The sequence below is a fragment of the Meriones unguiculatus genome, chromosome 1 (assembly GCF_030254825.1).
Source record: "Meriones unguiculatus strain TT.TT164.6M chromosome 1, Bangor_MerUng_6.1, whole genome shotgun sequence".
Lineage (NCBI taxonomy): Eukaryota > Metazoa > Chordata > Mammalia > Rodentia > Muridae > Meriones > Meriones unguiculatus.
The window spans coordinates 128,883,611-128,903,300 of record NC_083349.1 but is presented as its reverse complement, the minus strand read 5'-3'; the positions used below and the strand labels follow the sequence as shown (position 1 = coordinate 128,903,300).

Sequence of the window (19,690 nt, the reverse complement as noted above, 5' to 3'; positions counted from 1 at the left end):
TCCTTGCTAACAGCCTGAAAGCCGCACTCTTCTTATATTTTCAGAAGAAAACACTGGGACACAATGAGTTTAATGTTTTAAAATTTTTCTAAGAGTCCAAACATTATTTGAACTGCTTTAAACAATGACCTTGCTCCTAGGATTGCTCCCAGGTTGGCACTGACAACTGCCATTTCATTAGCTTTATTAGTTCCCAAAGAAGGGATTTAGCAGAACCCCACCGGGCGGTGTGAGGCAGAATGAAGGAACCTGGGGAGAGAGTCGCCGCTCACCTGCTGGCACTGACAGATCTGAACCATGGCTCCAGGCACCTCCTTGCCACCACCAGCTTTTCAGGAAGCAATCTGCTGGCACAGGGTTTGAGGAGCTCACTGGACCCCCCAAGTGTTTAGCAACAGAAGGCACCTCTGGGAGTGAGGTTCCCTGCTTAACCAAGATTACAGGGGCTGCTTCCTTAGAGCCTATGGACTGGGGAATTGTGTGTGCTGGCCTTTGTTACATTTTAGACTGTGACTTTTATTAATAGAATAGAGTGATGTGAGTATCATATGGGAAGGGCCAGTTATGTGCTGCAGGTGACTTTGTTGCCTAGCTCCATGCTAACAGCCTGAAAGCAGCGGTTCTTCCTTTGTGAGCTCCCAGGTTTAAACCAGTAACAGCCACGTGCTCTGCTATGTGTGAGAACAAAGCACTCCTTTAAAATCAATCTGCCAGAAGGCTGTGATCGCACAAGCCACTGGGCGGGGTGGGGTGGGGGGTATTTTGTGAAGTAACCACGTTGATCCCTTGCCGTCTCTGTGTCCTGGAAGACACATGGAGCTGTACTGATAAGGAAGCAAAATGGGCAGAGCAGGTGCCTGAACAGGTGTGTGATCACAGACTGTACTCTAGGTACAGAAAACCTGTGAGAGCCACTGCAATCTCACCAGGGCCTTCCGGATATGGGCCTGTGTTCACCAAAGGCAGTTCCCAGCGAGAGGATTGTAGAAGGGTGCCAAGCTGTCAGGAGACATCTGCGCCAGAGCAACCTCATGTACTCAGGCTACATCTCAGCTCGGGCAGGAGGAAGGGAAAGGAGCAGGAACAACAGTAAACAGGGGCAAAATTGCCCTTCAGCGAGCAGGATGCCTGAGGGCTCGGATCCATCCAAGCATTCTGTAAGCTCCAGCCCAACCCCACAGAGCTACTCCAAAAGCAAGAGGCCTGCAGCAGGCATGGAGCCCAGCTGGCACCCAGAGCTCCAGTGAAGACTCAGACCCAATAGAGATCCTTCGTGCTACAAACTTGGCAACACTTTTTATTCAGAGTAAGATGTGTTCACATCAGCATGACAAAGTTTGTACAAAGTTCACAATTTAAAAATGAAGTATCACAGCAACTTGTGATTCCACACATTTATAGCAAAATTAAAGTGTCAACAAACCCATGCCGTGTAGTACAAAAATAAATCAAACTTCAGTTCCACAGAGAGCACAATAAATAGTTTATACAAAATTCTGTCTTAATAAATGATTACTTAAATGAACTTAGAAATGAATATGAACAATAAGTTATAATAAATATGCTCTGATGACTCACAATAACCCCATGTGGAAGGTCAGCATTCTAACATGTGACACTGTGTGATCCCTATATATAGTCACAGATAACTTTTGATTTGATATTATGTACCAACGTTACATGAGCAGCAGATTTGTGCTTAGAACCCCTCTCCATTGTACATAGGTGATAACAATAAGAATCCAAACTGATACTACCTATTACTCTACTAAAAGCATTACTACATTGGCCAAGAAGCTGCAGACAAGACGCGGTGGGGAAATGCATGTGCTGCTATGAACAGAGGCCCCTGGGCGAGGGCCTGAGACCATGTGTATGGCATCAGGTGACAGTAAGCACCTTGCTTCAGCTCTCAAAAAGGCAATTCTGAGCATGGCAGCTACAACTAATCGCACAACAGAAAGGGGCGCTGGACAGAGAAGGTCCTGCAGAGCCCCAAGTAATTACATAATCTTTTCCCCCAGCTAGGTATTAAAGTCCTTGTGGAAAACTGTAAGCTTTTGTACAGTGAACAGTATAAAGTGCCGCTGGGATATTCTTATATTTATACATATATATATATACCGAGGTTGAGTATTGTATCAGAATATTTGTCGTGAGATCCCTGTAGTCTCCCTTAGTAACTGTATTGGGTCAGCCTTGAGGGCCTCCTCTATAACTCATCCACTTCAGTGTCACAAGGCGACTGACACAGGATTGCACACCTCCGTACGGATATATAGGACAAGGCGAGTGCAAAGAGCCGACTGGCACATTGTGGGGACAATGACCCTGTAAGTCCTGTTCTGCTAAAAATATTTTTTTTTTTATTTTTACAAAACCCATCCTTTTTTTTTATTTCATAACAAAATTTTAAAGTACTTTTGTACTTCCTGCATAACATCAAGACATGGAAGAGAGAGATGCTACTAAAAGGAAATCAAGTCGACATCGGGGAACACAACACATTGTCAAAGACTACTCAGAAGGGGGCGCAGCAATCAAAAGTGGCCGTATGCATACATATAGTGCAGTCATTTGGGATGAAACCATCAAATTTCGAAGGTATCAACAAGTCTAAGATGATCTAGTTTAAAGCAAAAAAGTGCCGAAGTATATTTAGTTACTTTAAAATCTGATTGCATTCTTTCTCAGGTTAGGTCACCATAAACCAAACAAGGCTGTGCAGATGCTAGAGTCAGCTGGACCCAGCGAGGGCAGAACGTGAACGTCCATGGCCTTGGTGTCCAGAGTGTTCTGGATAGGACCAAGGCTTATTCAAAGTCACAGTTGGGGCAGGGAGGGGAAGGGAAGGGTAGTGCTGCTCTCCCACCCGCCCAGCAGAGAATCCCATCCAGTAACCAGGGCAATCACAGCCGTTAGCCTTCATCCTCAGATGTGAAACAAGAATAACGAAGGATGATGATTTTTGAAAGTGAGAAGGGGAGATAAATGCTTAAATTACCTTTTTGCTCAAATTGAAAAACAATCAACTTCTGTTAGGTAAGCTATATTGTGGTAACAGTTCAGAGGGGCACGGGGCTCTAGGAGAAATAAGAGAAGGGTGCTCCAAAGGTTACTGAAAATGCAAAGGAAATCTTCATGTTGTCCACCTCTGACAAGCTCCTGTCTTAACGGAGTCCACAGTCCCACCATGTAATGTTTAGGAGTTAATTAAAAGTGCTGTTTAAGCTGCTTTGAATCTTCTGCCAAGTTTCCATGGCTTGATGTTGTCTTACAATAAATTACTTATTTCATTTCTTATAGTTAATCCATATGCCATTTCCTTGGAATGCAAAAAACCTCATTTATTGCCCCCACCATACACCATCCTCCTAAAACAAACAAACAAAAAAGTCACATAATATTTCCAAGCATTGTTCAAAAATAAAGCATTTTTTTTGCAACCAATTCTTGCTATGAAACAATATGCACACAAAATGTATTTCTTAAATTCCACAAAGTCCTCCAACCTGAGGCAAAATGATAATGTCTAAAAGTGGCCACGAGGCCATAGTGATCATTCAAACCTGCTTTTTTTTCCCTTTTTCTTTTTTTGTCCATTTCAGTTTAAAATACTAAAACATTTAATCACTAAAGCATTAAAAAGAATTTACACTCTATTTATTTTGATCAGCTTACCTCTTCAGAAATATAGAGACCCCCAAATGTGCAGACAGCAGCAGCTATAAACATTACATGGCAAATCACACTATGTCAGCTTATATGAAAACATACAAAATGTGAATGTATCCAAAACTAGTCTGCAGGTACTATCTCAGAGCACACAAAACCATTATGAAGTCTTGTAGCATAACACTGTTCCGACAGAAATAAATATAGAACACTTTCTGGTAAGTTACAGCAGCAAGAAACAAGAGGCATCCTTTTTAAGCATGAGTCACCACTACAGCAGCTGTTCAGACCTGAATTCCTCTCACAGCCTGCTTTATATTTTCCAGTAGGGCTTTATTTTCTGGACTCTGATAACGATCTTGATTTGTATACATTTCCGTCAAAGTAGTCACGTAAGCATCAAAATTTTGTTCATTGATTGGATCCTACGAGATATTAAATAGTAGTTCATATACAACTTTTATTTTCTGAATAGTATATTCACAAAAGCATTAAACAGTATCATAGCATAGAGCCACTGTTTCCATAATACTTAACAGGCCTACTCAGAGCACACTCAACGTTCTACAATAAGCCCCACCAATGCTTCTAGAGGTTAACGGTATGGTTTCGGGGTGGTGACCAAAAACAACTGAAAAGCTCAAGGACCATGGACAATGACACACACATCTACTCGGTGAGGTGGACTGCGGAGCTCCGAGGCGCTCACCTGCACTCAGTCACTTACCATGTGAGGCAGCTGGATGTTGGCAAGGCTGTGGATCAGGGACTGGCTCAGGTTGGCCAGCTCGTGCAGGAGCGACTCGTTCTGCTGCTCAATCACTTTGTTCTCCTCCTCAATTGTCTTCAGGTTGCTCTCCATTGTGGTGATCTGAAATCACACATTTGGGCGACATGTAACATGAGGCCGACTGACTGCTGGGAGCATGCACACTGGCTGTACGGACAAGGACAGAACCTTTCCGCTCAAGCACAGAGGCTGCATCTGGGGGGATCTGGACCTGTGCCTTTGAATTTTTACATTTGAACCCAAGGTACTGGCCACCGTGACCATGGAGATGTCCTGTCTGCTTGCTCTCCCTTCACTGAATGTTCTCAATTCTGGATACTCTCACCCGCCCCATCTGTCCCTGCTGTCTTGTGGGGAATTCCCTTAGTCCTCTAGAATCGATGATGTTAATTTTCCATTGCGGTGTTACTGTCTGCTGTGACCGGTGCTGTGCCCATGCGTGTGACTGGTGAGTGTATGCAGGTGATATACTGGTCACTTGGTTCAGCTTCCCTCTTCTGAGATATTGGTTCTCAACCCTCCTAATGCTATGACCCTTTAATACAGTTCCTTGTGTTATGGTGATCCCCAACCATAAAATTATTCTTGTTGCTACTTCATAACTGTAATTTTACTACTGTTATGAACTGTAATGTAATATCTGTGTTTTCTGATGGTCTCAGATAACTCCTGTGAAAGGGCCATCCAGTCTCTAAAGGGGCCGTGACTCACAGGTTGAGAACCACTGCTTTAAGGCATCTGGGAGAGCTGGAGACTTGCCAAGTGTCCTCTACACTGAGTTCTTCTCTCATGAGCATCTCTATTCCTCTTTCACTTACTCTCCACTGCCCTCATTTTCCTGTTGTCCTTTAAGGGCTCTGGGTTTAAGGTCAAGTCTCTCACCTCTCATCTACAGTCAGGGACTAGGAAATTCTGAGAGATATTCAGCAGAGCAGACATGTTAGTGGGACTTCTCTATGGAAGGAACACATTCCTTTTGCCTAACTCGGGGGGGGGGGGAGGGAGGGGACCTCTTGAAACCATATGCTTTCCTCCCCTGTATACAGTGGTCAACATTTTGGAATTTTTTTTGTCAAATTAATGTTTTCATTTGTCGTGGTTTGAATAAGAATGCCTTCCACTCCCCAAGTGCATCATGGGTTCATATAGTGAATGCTTAGTCATCATTGGGTGGTACTGCTTGAGAAGGATTAGGGGTGTGGTCTTGTTCCAGTAGTGTGGCCTTGTTAGAAGTCTGTCATTGGGGTTGGGCTTTGAGGGGTTTCAAAAGCCCATGCCAGTCCCGGTCTTCCCCCTTCTCTCCCCTCCCCACCTTCTACTCCTATTCTCTCCCCTCCCATCCCCCATCCTAGACTGTGGATCAGGATGTAGCTCTCAGCTAATCCTCCAGCACCATGCTTGCCATGCCTGATGTCATGCTCCTTGCCATTATGACAATGGAGTAAACCTCTAAAACTGTAAGCAAGCCCCTAAATGCTTTTCTTTATAAGAGTTGTCATGGTTATGGTGTCTTTTCACTGCAACAGAACAGTGACTAAGACACTTAGTGATACCTTTTAGACCCAGAAGTGGATGTTTGAGTCATTACTGTTTAGGAAGGAGGCCCCAGGGGCAGCTATTCTTGGGCCCATGGCTGGAGATGAACTTTTCCAGTCAGCTGGATTCCTTGGAGCCAGTGTTGGCTAATGGGTTATTAGAAGTGCAGAGAGGGCTCTTCCATCTCCCCGACCCCTTTTTTGAGACAGTGTCTCATGTAGCCAGGCTAGCCTCAAATTTTCCATGTAGCTAAAGAGAACTTTGAACTTCTGATTTTCCAACTTCCACCTCCCAAGTGCTTCCTGTGTCCTAGGTAACTGATCCTAAAAGGGTGATTTCTGGGATTAAAAAAATAATTCACAGAGGTAGCAGGATAACCAGAGATGCCGAACATTTCAGGCAGAAGGCAGAGTGAGAAGGAAAAGCGGGGGAAAATGGAGGGGAGGTAATCCTGGTAGGTCCTTAAATGGATATTATGGCTTCTATGTTGGCCAGGCTGTTTTGACTATTGACCACATAGGTTCTCAGGATCCAAACCCTCATTAGTGACTAGGGCCTTTATCCTCTATGGCCCTTCACCTCCAGGAACCTTCTGCAGGGCTCTAGCACCACTTCCCTATGTGTTGGCTTTCTCTCTGCTGCCCAATGCATTTGTATCAGTCAGCCTGGATTCATAGGAATGGTCAGAGCAACAAGAGTGGATCAAGCCTCAGGCTAGGCCTTAACGTATTACACCACCAGCCTTCAGAGGGCTATTTCAGATGAATTTCCCCTCGAACCCCACTTCCCACTCACATGTCTAAAGAAGCTAGGTTCTCAAGGTAAACAACTGTCATGTGTAGGTGCTAGTAAGCAGTGGAAGAAACTACGGGGGACTGTGGGAAGGTCTAGCATTAAATCTTAATCAGAAAGGAGCTTAAGCTGTAACCATGGCCTAGAAATCTCAATCTCCAGGTGGATCAACCCAGACAGCCCAGGCCAATCAGATGGACGCTTGGGCCATTTAGAGGGGTTCCTGGACCATTTAGAATAGTGAGTGGGACATTTAGAGGGGTGTCTGAATACATAGACATAGAATTGTGGGTACTTCTAAGTCTAACAACCTGGCCTCCTTCCTTTTGACTTTCCAACTTCCAAGAGTGCCTTAAACTAAGTTTCTCCTATGAACTTAGATCCACGTTAAGGTACTGTGACCCGAGGAGTCCCCTCAGAATAATAGCCCTGCCTCCACTAATTGTTTTCCTTATTTTTCTAGTTTCCTTGTCCTTTGGGTAAGCAGGAGCTTCTGTGTACATTGGCAGCAAGGTATCTGTTTTCCTTGAGTGATTAATTGTACTGACGGTGTCAAAGCTACTGAACACAGTGTGGCTGTTTTCAGAGTCATGGTGCTATGGGGAGAGCATACAGAGGGCATCTTTACCCCCATCTCAGGCTCTTCTAAAAGCTCTGGTCTGCGAGAGCCTGTGTCACCACCAGAGCCAGGCTGCAGGCTGAGGGCAGGGTCAGAGAGTGCCTGTTTTGGACCTCAGGGAAGAATACTGGCTTTTTGCTCAGGCAGCCTGGACCTGAGTTCTGGGAGCTTCCAGCTGCTCATGATCGTGAAAGGAGGTCATGATGGTTAGAACATCTTCAAGATAAGATGAAGGTCTTCAAAGGACAGGCACACACCACAGATTTAGTCCTCCTGAGCAAGCCTCATGCCTGCCTGGCTCCATTTGCCTACAGGCTTAAATGTTTTCCAGGATGGCCTCTGTCAGAAGGAGTTACTAGAGATCAAAGATAGTTCAAGGCCCAGTTCTGAGAGATGCAGGAGCCCCTTTTTCTTTTTCTTTTTCTTCTTTCAATGGTCACTGTAAACCCAAAAGGATGACATATTGTGATGCATTCAGATTGTTTAACTCACACACAGGCCTGGATGAAGCCAAGAGTTTCGCCCTGCTTCCCCTCAAGTACTACTGTTACAGCAAAGGCTGCAGGCAGGGTCTGGAAGCCAGCACATTTGTTCTGGGATTCTTGGCTGCCAAGACCCAAGGCCTGTGGGATGTACTTCACAGACGTGCGCAAAAGATGCATCCAACAGGGACATGTACCCAGGATGAGGTCACTGAAGGAGACACTAGAGGAAAGCTCCAAAGCAGGGTAGGCCTCTGCTGTCTCCCAGAACGAGACGGAGAGAGGTGCTTAGGGTTCTGACTGAGACCGAGTTACACAGAGAATTTTCAGTCGCAGAGAGAATAAGCCACAATCTGATGAGTAGTGAAGAAACACAGCAGCTGAAAACAGGCTGACACTTGCCAACTTAGCAGAGGCAATGCTAGAAAGGATGGGGCCAGATGACAGGTCATTTCTCATTAACAAGCTGGTCTGTACATGCAGTTTCTCTTTCATGTTCTACCATCTCTTTCTTTTCTCCCTCCACAACAAAACTGCTGTGCCCAACTGGCGACCACAGGGGACAGTTCTTTACAGGCTGTCATCTGAGCCCTTCTCCTTGTGCTTCTGCATTCTCTGTGCTAGCATGTTCCCTTCCAACACCCGTGGCCTCCTCCCTTCTTTCTGGGCCATCTTACAACCACCTAGGGGCAGCTTACATCCATGTCATTTTCCTCCCATGCCTTCTTCCGTGAGTCTTAATTCCCTCTCTCTTGTTCCTATTGGGCATCTATTCAGTGTCTATGTTTCCCTTGGTCCAGAGTGTGTGCTCAGCTCATTTCTGTAGCTCTCTGTGTGAGTCACTGTTTAAGCTGTGGGTGAGACCTGATTTGGACTGGATGAGAAGTGTTGTAACTTAACTTGTTGAATTGAGAATCAAGGTCTGGGAGTGTTCAGCTGGGCGCCCAGCACACCCTGAGTCCCAATACCTGTGCTGCGTTAAGAACAACTGAATTGGGGTGAAGTTTGTGTTGTCTTTGGTCAATATACAAAATATGCAAAGTCCTGAGCACTCAGGACTTTGACCCAGTATGTTCAAAAGCCTACAGACAGATCTTTTTGTGTAGAGCTGCAAGACACAAGAACACTGGAGACATCCAGCCTCACAGACGTCATCTTGGTTGTAGCAACCTGACCAGAAACACTGCTCAGGTAGATTGCCAAATAGTGGGCTCACCTGCTCAGTCAAGTGGTAACTTTGCCCCTCAAACTGAATTCTTACAGTGGATGGTGAATTGAACACATTGGATATTTAACAGCAGTGGTCCCAGGTTAGAGAAGGTACTACGGTTTGAAGGGGTTTGAGTGTCCCTGGGCTTCACATGCTGACAGTTAATACCTACAGAGAGGAGTGATGAGGGTGAACACTTGACCCAAATATTGATATTTGTGACGGAGCCTGTGTGGGTGACTAGTATGAGGGAAGGTTGGACACACAATTGGATAATAGGAGCCTGGGGTGTTATAGGAGGAACACACACACACACACACACACTTTGTCCCTCGTCATCTGATACGCCATACCTCTGGTGACTCTAACAGTAAGAAGGTTATCACCAGATGTGGCCCCTGGTCTTGGATCTCCTGAGCCATGAGTGAAAATCGGCGCGCTTTCTTCACACCATGAACTTCTACAGCACTGAATCTATCAGCAACAGAACTGGGCTAATGTAGATGGCAGCCGCAGCGCCTTCCTCAGAACGGCAGGGGAGTTGTCTATCACCGGGCAAGTATTTGGGACACAGAAATGCTCACCTGTATTTCCTCTTCACTTTCTAGGCTTTACTCTCTAGTTCTTTGCCACAATGAAGTCTGGGCTCTTCCTGATCAGGACTCCAGTCACGTGGGTAGAACCACAGGCCTGAGTACTGGCTGTGACTTTCTCTATTCCCGGTTCCAGTGTGATTGGATAGAAATTATTTTAGCCTTAACCTGTCTCTAGTTTGCCTCAATTCCTCTGTTAATGTGGAGCCTAAGAGTATAAAGCAGCCATGAGGAAACAGCACTTCACGCAGGATCTGAATGGGACATGGCATGTGTGACAGTGAGTACCACAGTAATTGTCACACAGGGCTGGGAAGGTTCATCTGTTAGTAGATACTCATCTGAGTGCTCCAAGAAGCTTTCCCCTCACCTTCCCAGCTGGCCATGAAACCTTGGGAACTTACATAGAAATGCAAGATCCAATTCCCATCAGCTCACATGCTTAGAGACACAAGCAATAGGCAATGCTTCTCAGACATTTTAGGAGCTTCCACTATCACTGCAGATGATGCAAAATGATCAAATAACAGCCGGGCCTAAAACACCTTGAGAGAAAACTTGTGTCTTCAATCTTTCACAGAACAGTTGATCCTCTGGGAAAGGCTATTTACATATGGATGTGGTTGAGCAAATAAGCAGAGGCCAACCTATGGCCTCAGAGCTACAACAAATATTGCCATGCAATGAATCTGCAGTAGGCAAAGTCACCTACCAGGGGAACAAATGAGGAGAAATGGGAAAACAAGGAAACCATACCTCTCCAACAACTGAAACAGAGGCTTCTTGTTAAAACTAGAATTGAGGCTCCCTGTTGGATCCAGAATTGAGGCTGAATTGCTAATACTAGAATTGAGGCACTGTCATAGGACTAGAACTCTGGTTTGACATTGGTATAAGAATTGTGACTCTACATGCTAATTAGAATGGAAAGCTTCACATTAGAACTGGAGCCAGGTGTGCTGGCATATGCCTGTAAGCCCAGAGCTCTGAAAGCTGATACCAGAGGATCACAGGACTTCTAAGCCAGCGTAGGCACATGGGGTCACTCCTTTTCAATAACAGCAGGAGCAGCAGCCACAAAGGAACAAGAAGCAGGGAGCCACATTGGAGCTAGAATTGCGGCTTCACAAACTGTTACCTGAGTTCTGAGTTTGATCATGTCAGCCTCCATCTGGGAATTGGATTCATTAAGCTCCTTGATCTCTTCATCTAACTGCTTGATTTCTTCATCATTTTCTATACCTGTAACAGCAAAATTATCATGTTAGGGCCATATTGCCTGAAAACATTTTAGCAGAAACACAATGTTTTCTCTTTTTTTTCCATTTAGAGTTGAATTGTCTTGGGAAATGTGTCATTAAACTTATAAAGAGTCACAGCTGTATATCTTTATTTTCCTACCCCTGCCTGCCTTACAATCAAGGCACCTAGAGAAAGCAGATCTTGTAGAAAGAGCCCTGGTACTGACAGGTCAGTACCAGGCTAAATGCCCAGAGCCTCTGGGTTTGGACCTTTGATTCTGGGCAGAGGTTGCTTTGCTGACCCTTGATTCACCAAGTTGTACTCCTCATCAGTTCTTGCACTTAGCATTCTACCATGCTCATTTTTGGTTTGGTCATCGTGAGCACACCAGGCTTCCATAAAGAGCCATAAGAGAATCTGAACGTAGACTTGTTCAGAAGTTAGGAAGGGTGTAAACCTGACTATCTTGTGCTGAGCAGTCCTAAGCCAGAAACTGCCAATATGCAAGAACCTAGGTGGTTCCCTAGGCCAGCCATGGCAAACCCAGGCACGTGGCTAATGGCCTGTGTTTACAAAACATAAATGTTTACCATAAGATAGAGGGTTAAAAAACATCCAGGGCTGCTGATTGAGAGATGGAAGTTTGAAGCTGAGAGTTGGCTGTTCACTCTCTCTGGATAGGCTGTTCGGTGTGAGCTGTCCCCCCTTTAGGGCATGCATCCTTGTCCCTGGAGCTTCTTCATTCTCTTCTCTCTTGAACTGACCCCTGTGTAATGGCTACTTCCTTCACTAATGAGTGTCCAGTGGGTGCAGCCTGAAAGCAACCTACCAAGAGGTGTCTGCCTTAGCGCTAGTGCTACTCTGTAAGATGCAGTGCTGTCTTGTCAGTGCTTGCTGCCTGCGTGGAGTTTAGTTTTTTATATCAAGGAACTTGGCAAGAGGGTGGTAGTCAGTGCCACAAAGCAAGCTCTTTATGCCGACTGTTTGAGGCTCCAAGGAGAGAGATGGCCCCCAGGTCTTCTAGAAAGCAGACTCTAGTTCATCTCCATTTCCCTGGCCTTTGTGTTGGGCAGAAGGGACACTGGCTCACAGTATCTCACACCCCAAAGATTGCACCACATCTCTGGGTATGTCTCTAGAGAATGATGGGGCACATGTTATACCTGGCACTGGCAGAGAAAGTCTTCTGCAGGCAGATGCACTGTACTACCTTTAGGATATCAAATAATAAGAAATGGCAGACAGAAAGGGCATGACTAGAGTCCATGTACCTGCACACTGCAACTGGCCTTCAGCTAGGGTTAGATGAGACAGCCACTGACTAGACCTATAATTTAAGGTCTGGGGTCTGAATGGGGATGTCATTGTGGATATACCAGTTTGGTATGAGGATCTCTCAGCCATGGCTACTACATTTGTAGTACACCCAGAGCTCTGAGTTATGCAAAGGGGCTTTACCTTTGTGGCTTCACGGTGACTCTGGCCTCTGAGTGCTGAGAGTATGGGTAGCACTTCTTGTAAGGATGCACCTACCACCTCACTAATCTTATTCATATGCTCTGCCTAGTGGTTACTGGAACCAGCTGGGGTGAGTGCTGAGCCATGGGTCATGGGAAAATTAGGAGATGCTGCCAGCCTTTGACATCCTAGTTTTAGTCAGCTCCTCAGTAACTGGCATATTCCATGTGTTTCTTCTCAATTAAACCCACTGCTCTGGGGTTACAGGAGCATGTTGACACCAGTGGGTTCTGGGGACTCAAATACAGGTCCCCATGCTTGAACAGCAGGGACTTGACCCATTGAGCCATCTCCCTAGCCCTGTTCTACGTGGTCTTGAATAAAGGCTCCATAGTCCATGGGTCAAAACCAAATCTACATCCTGAGGAACCTAATGTTCCCTGAGGCAGGTATCACCATACAATCATTCTGCAAGGGACATCATGGCTTCATGCTCTCATGGGACACTAGGCAGCACTTCATCTCTATGTGTGGGGACCTTTTACCACAAGAAAATCACCAGCCGATAACCAAACAACCAAAACATGTAGCTATATCTTGAGAAGAAACTCATTTACAATTTGAGAGCAGAGCATCCCTCCCTTTAGGCTGGGACTGCCATTGGCACTTTGGTGCTGTTTCTCTCCACACTTGGCTATAGGTGACTCCAAAAGTGTCACAGCGTTGATCCTGAGCTTGCAAATGAGTTTTAACTACTGGCTGAACTATGTACATGGGATCCGAGAGTCATGAGGATAGATTGTGGGGTGTGCCTAGGATTGTGAGCTAGTGTAAGGTTACAAAGTCCCCCCAGGGCCTCTGATTTTCCTTGGTAAACTTTGCCTATACATAGTGGCCAGTCACCAGCAATAGTGACTCTTGAAGAGGATGGACTTCGCAGATGAGGTCAAGACAATCCATTATTGAACACGCTGAGAAAGAGAGGGCAGGAAGGAGGCTGCCATCCTTGCTTGCATCCTTGGTGCTCTAAAGCTGCTCCTAGGTTATAGGGTTAGGAAGGGAGTGGTCCAGAGAAAGAAGAATGAAAGGAGTTGCCATGGTTGGTGGTGAGCACGTTGACCCAGTATTGGAGATACTGGGACATGGGATGTGGGCGGGGCCTAATGAGCGCTGCTTCTGTGGTCTCAGAACAGTGGGCTAAGTCGCTGGTACAGAGCTGGCATGCAGTGACGTCCCACCTCTCTAACCAGCAGGACTGTAGACCCCGGGGTGTAGTTACCATTGCTGGCTCGCTGCTTGATAGTCAACATCTGCTCTCCAGACAGCTTAGCTTTCTTCATTGCTGATGTGGCTCTTGGACATCCTGACAAGCTGTTGATAAGACAAAAGACGGTTGTTAGCCATGGGCTTCAGCACAGCCCAAGCCCTGCAGTGACAGGTGAGGCCTCTCAGAGTCTTCATCAGCTCAACTGCTATCACAAGGATGTTGAGAAATACAGATCAACGGTGGCATACAAGGGTAAACATGGCCTCTATGTATCTGAGCACACTCGTGGGCTGATCATGGGTGGAAGGTTAGTATTGCCTCTGGAGTGGGGTCTCCAGAGTAGGGATGTGAGGCAGGGGGACACATGTACCTCATGGTGGAACACCCAGAGCTGTTGCAGGCTTTAGGGAGTGATGATATTCCTTAAAATCTTACTTCTTATGAACAGCATCAAACTTACACAAAAACTAGGTTCAACCCCATTTCAAACACATAGAAAGAAAATAAAATAAGGGTGTTCCACCCAGCTTCGGTTACCAAGACCCAGAGCAAAGCCCTTCATCTCATGCTCCCACACAGTGTCAACTACAAGATTGTCACCAATATTTCTGACACCAGACTTGTTACTCAGCCAGCTGTGCGGCCTGGTGTTCAAGTGGCCCCTGCTGTAATGGTTCTTCTGCATTACCACCATTACTAGATTTGGAATTGCCTAGACTTACACTTCCGCTTGTGCCTTTGAGGGTATTCCCAGAGAGTTCTAACTGAGGAGAGAAGATGGTGTTACCAAATGTGGCTAACACCATTCCATTTGCCAGGATTCTAGACCAAATAAAAAGGATTTAAAAAGGAAGAGGAAACAAGCTGAATATCAGCAATCCCCCTTTCTCTGCACCCTGATGTTCCCAGAGGTGAACCAGTTTTCACCTCCACAGCCCTGAGCAGCTACTGCCATCATGCCTTTCCTGACACAATGGAATTCTTCCTCTAGACCATATACCAAGGTAAATCCTTCCTTCCAACACTTGCTTTGGGTCATAGCCATACATACATGGCTCTCTTGTGTAATTACAATGCCTGGTCCAGTTATACCCTAGCTCTTCATTGCACCTTTAAGGACATGCCTGATGGGGCCTTGCATAGGGACTCCCCTGGACCCGTGTCTGCGAGAGCCAGCTCTTTTTCATGGATGGAGTAGGCATGCTCCTTCACACCCACCAAAGCACTGACTCTTTCTCTGTCAATGTAACTGGGAAAGGATGGCCCTATCAGGCAGTCACAGGCCATCACCTAGTCTTGATGCTGTTAGTGGTCCATGCCCTTCACCATCTGTAAACCCCAGTGCAGTTCTCAAGATCGACAGCAGTAGGGGCTGAAACTGAAGTTTCTTAGAGTCTTGATAAAATCACCCCTGACTGTGGCTTCGGGCTTCTATTATAAAAAAGAAGAACAGTGGAAGACTTGTGAAGACCCCCACCATTGCAGTAAAACCTTTCCAGGTGTCCTTGGTATGGGGGCACATTCCTATGATCTTAGATGCAGAAGGATTAGGAATTCAAGAATAGTCTCAGTCACAAGAAGAGCTCAAGGCCAGCCGAGGCTATAGGAGACCTCATCAGAAGACAAAACAAAGCACACTTCTCCCTCTCTGGGAATAAGCTCAAAGTCCACAGTCCAGAGTCCTTACTCCAGGGAGCCTGTCTGCAGCTACCAGGAGACTTGAAGGCAGGAAACTGCTTTTGGCATGTTTTGTTCCTGAAAAGCCAGCCATAAGTGGCCTCACCCGCTGCTGCCAATTCACATGGAACAGACACAGTCCTATTCCCTTGGCCCCTTTGTGTGTTTTGATAATAGCAACACACAGGCAAGGATAGCACTGTGTGCTTGTGCAAACATGAGATAGTGAGGCTGTTGCCATGGGACACCCCAATTGCTTTATAGTCAGATTTTCTTTGTATAGTTAGGAGGGTGTCACTCTGAAATAACAAAAGTTTCCTATGGCAGCCTCTACAGAAGCTGCTTCTCATGGTTACCTCTATCAGCATCATTTCTCTACACAATCATAAATGCTGGGCTCAGATGTGAGAGGATTTGCTAGGACGGGGTGCCATCTCCAGCTCTGCCCACAACACGCATGCAGTGCCTGGAGTGTGCCACTGTGGTAGGGATAGCACCCCAGGGACAAGAGGCCTCTGCCCAGTGTGTGCTGTGGGATCTTAGCTGTTGGTGAGGATCCATCAAGGGCATGTGTGGTATAGATCTGGGCTGGCTCACTTGTGTAAGAAGAATAAGATCAGGTTGGCTTTGGCAGAGTACAGGGAATCATATAAAAGAAGAGGAGTTAGTATGGATTCTGTTGTCTGGCATGCTTGTCCCCATTTGTCACAGCTGTTCACAGTTTGTCATTTACCAGCTCAGCAGCCCCAAATGAGGCGCTAAGGACAGAGCAGCTTCCTACAGACTTCCCTTGTAGAATCAGTCACCTTTCTGCAGGAAGCACAGTCACTGTTGCCTGAAGAAAGTACAGGAGTTCCACAAGGACCAAATATATCTTGGCACGGGGGTCTTTTCTGAGCCTGACACTCCACCAAGGACCATGTATGGATATAACCTAGAACCTTTGCTTGGATGAAGGCCGTGGTAGCTCAGTAATCAATTGGTTTCCCATAGTAAGGGGAACAAGGACTATCTCTGACAGGAACTCAATGGCAGGCTCTTTGACCTCCCCATCCCCCAAGGGAGGAGCAGTCCTGCTAGGCCACAGAGGAGGACTTTGCAGCCAGTCCTGAAGATACCTGATAAAACAGGGTCAGATGAAAGGGGAGGAGGTCTTCCCCAATCAGTGGACTTGGAAAGGGGCAGGGAGAAGATGAGGGAGGGAGGGTGGGATTGTGAGGGAATAAGGGAGCGGGATACAGAGTTAATAAAATGTAACTAATAATAAAAATGAAAAAAAAAAGATCAGGTTGGAAGTGTGCACAATGGTTAACAAGTGTAGTAACTTCTGCACATTGCTGCATTAGCCTGTGCTCGTCAGGTGCCTGATAGGAGACCTGGGCTGACGGTTTTCAAAGAGGGGTATACTGAGAGCCATCCCCACTTCCATGTCAAGCTGGGCCTGGGCGTGAGGAACTAGTCGAGCCTCCTGCAGACATTCCCAGGAAGGTATTTCCCAGAACAGCACCCTGTTCCAGCCTCAGGCCTGCCCCACCCCACAGAGCACGAATCTCCCAAATTATGGTAGTTAATATCTTCTTCCAGGCAGGCCTCTGGCCATTCTTGCAACAGATTTTTAGAGGCCAGAGAGTGGGACAGAGAGCTTCTGAGTGTGGACTACTGGGTTCCAGAGGCCCGCCTCCCTTCCTTACTGCATACCCAGGCTGCTGCCTCAGGAAGCATCCTAAGCCACCTCTTGTTTTTTCACAGTCACTGTCCCTGGGGCCCATGTGTGTCCCTTAATGGGACTGCAGGGTCTTTGCCTGAATTGAATCCAATGCACCACAAACATCCTGTGCAATGGTCCCGGGACCTCGGCTCATTTCTTCAGCTTCTTAACACCAGTGTTTCCTAAGTACCCACGTTGTCAGCTTAAGGTTCTGCAAACTGGTGACTCCTCTCTGCTGCATGTCTCCATATACCCATGATGCTCTCTGGCCTATTTTTCTGTCCCAGCACTGTGTATTGACCACTGACTTTTTTTTTTTTTTCTTTAACCTAATTATTAAATAGGACCAGGTACTTCAGGGAGCCTCCGATAGTCTCCACCCAGTTCAGGTTGGGATCATATTCCTAGACATCATACCTGTGCATCTCAGGCTGTTCCTCGGCCAGGAGCACAGCACACAAGGAAGTTCAGGAGTGCTTTTCAGACTTCAGTAAAATTGCATATAGTCAATGATAGGGAAAAATGACACCAGATGGCATGTCCCTGCTCAAGATTTAGCGTTCATAGGAGCTGATCTGAGTTCCAGTTATGAAAATGTCTCTAGTTTCTAACGTTTTCTATACAATGCGTATCACAGAGCCCCCTCCAGTGAGCTCCTGGGGCTGCCCTGTATTGCTTTACTGCCACAAATATTGAGTGCTGCCTGGCAGCTCTGCCCTATCAGCAGCTGGGTCAGGAATGCGTGAGGTAGAACTCCAGACTTCCTAACTCGATGCAGTGCTCCTTTCTTTGGAGTTCTCAGGAGAAAGGCAGGTGCACTCAAGGCCACCTGCTTCAGTCTAACTTTCAGATATTTACTGCCCAGAATCCTGAAATCTTCCTTTTTACATTTGTAAAAGGAAATAAAAGACAAATAAAAAATGCCATCTCACATGGAACTGAACATAAAGCCTAGAGATAACAATTTTCAGTTGCTTTTCTCTCTTTAGTGAATAAATCTACCTGACAGAAATGGTAGCACGTAACAGTGTGATGTAAGGAGGACGAGGCCTGGGTGGGAGTTTGGGAAATTAAATTAGGAAACCACGGCAGACCCAAAGAATGCTGCATCCTGCTCAGGTTTCTCATTCAGTCCCTGCCATTCCAATCCCGTTAGTATATCTCCTCATGGGCCAAATCTGGAAATGCGCCCTGAGCTTGGCTCAGACCTCTGGGTAGAGTCTGATTCCTTGAAGACATACTGCCGCCTGCCGGTCACTCATGCAGTCTCCCCTGTCTGGCAGTGGGTTAGGCTAACCCTAGGCATGTGGGAGATACACAGCCACCTGCTCCAGGGAAGGAGCACATTAGCCAGCCTCCCTGCCACGAAAGGTAAGTTCCTTGTGAAGGAGCTCAGTCTGCTGTGGAAGCTCATTCTAATAAAGACGGGTAGCCCCGGAGCTTAGGTTTGCAGTTTCAGTGCTGAGAAAAATTCTGGGCAGCTCATAATTAATGCCCATTCCTCCCATTCCTCCTTGCCTGGGGTTCCAGACATCTGGCAACAGTCATCATTGCCGGATCTAGCAAAAGTGGCTACACAAGAAGGCAGAAAGGCCCAGTATTTATCAGGATGTTAGTTTCCTGAAGAACCTTCACCTGCATGTAGTTAGGTAAACCTATCTGTGCGTGTATGTGATCAAAGTGGGCAGGACATGCTCATGGGGAACAAACATGTGATCTGAAAGAAAGCCTTGACTGTGTCTCTCAGGCGCAGGCTGGCTGACCATGTGGGCTCTGCTCACTTTATAGATAGGAAGTAGCAATGGGTGGAAGGGAGAGTGGTTAGAGACCAGGTATCCCTAGGAGCCCGGATGAAGGTGCTTTGGAGTCAGGCTTCTAAACACAGTCCTGGGTGCTTTGTTCACTGTTGTAACTTCTGATTCATTGCTGAGCTGTCTTTGATTATTCTTGAAATGTAGCCATGCTTTCCATGGCATACAATGTGCGCCATGCACCGTGAGGAAGGGGCTAGAAGACACTAAGCCCCATGGAGTTCCTGGCTCTCTTTGTCTCAGCCAGAGGGGAACCCTGGGATCCCTCTTAATCCACAATTTGAAAGATTTTAGTTTGCAATTCTGAAGCAAACAGAAGGCCCCAGAGCTATTGGGAGAGAGAAATTTAAGGTACCTCTGTGTAGACAGCCAGGATACATGAAGAAATCGGGTGACTGGATGCCGGTAAGTGGCACCAACTAAGTGATCAGCTCAGAGACACAGAGGGTTGGTGCTGCTTGTTTCCATTGTGGCTACAGCGAGGGAGATCCAGGCTATAGGGGCTCCTGGGATCTCCCTGAATGATGACATCTGTTGGGGAGATCCTCTCTCTGCAGTGTTAGGGGGCTCATGGCATTTCCCTCGGGAACTTTAGTAGGAACTGTGTTGTGTCTGTATTAACATCCCAGGACGGCTACTTCCATACTTGGCTCTAGACAAACATGGAGAGCCTACAGCCCACTTTCCCTTCTGGGGACTGCTGCCTAACACAGGCTTGAGAGTCATCAGGGTTGGGAGAGACACAGATACACAAACCTTTCTCATCCAGAAGAAGCTTAGAGTCCAGCCTGGGTGAGGACATCTTTAAATCAATAAGAGAATGATGGGCT

General features: G+C 46.5%; 1 protein-coding gene across 23 annotated transcripts in view; it reads right to left on the bottom strand.

The window, feature by feature from the left end:
- Positions 1 to 1,267: 1,267 nt before the first annotated feature.
- Myt1l (myelin transcription factor 1 like) overlaps positions 1,268 to 19,690 on the bottom strand; it is a 392,362-nt gene continuing 373,939 nt past the window's right edge. For 17 of the 23 annotated variants that reach the window (XM_060366542.1, XM_060366574.1, XM_060366552.1 and 14 more), the window contains 4 exons: positions 13,677 to 13,768; positions 10,830 to 10,939; positions 4,403 to 4,546; positions 1,268 to 4,100 (listed from right to left, as the gene is read on the bottom strand). In XM_060366542.1, coding sequence (XP_060222525.1) covers positions 3,960 to 4,100; positions 4,403 to 4,546; positions 10,830 to 10,939; positions 13,677 to 13,768 — 487 coding nt within the window. In that variant the 3' untranslated portion in view covers positions 1,268 to 3,959. The remainder of the gene's footprint in view (positions 4,101 to 4,402; positions 4,547 to 10,829; positions 10,940 to 13,676; positions 13,769 to 19,690) is intronic. The other 6 variants (XM_060366595.1, XM_060366604.1, XM_060366648.1 and 3 more) reach the window with 3 other exon arrangements.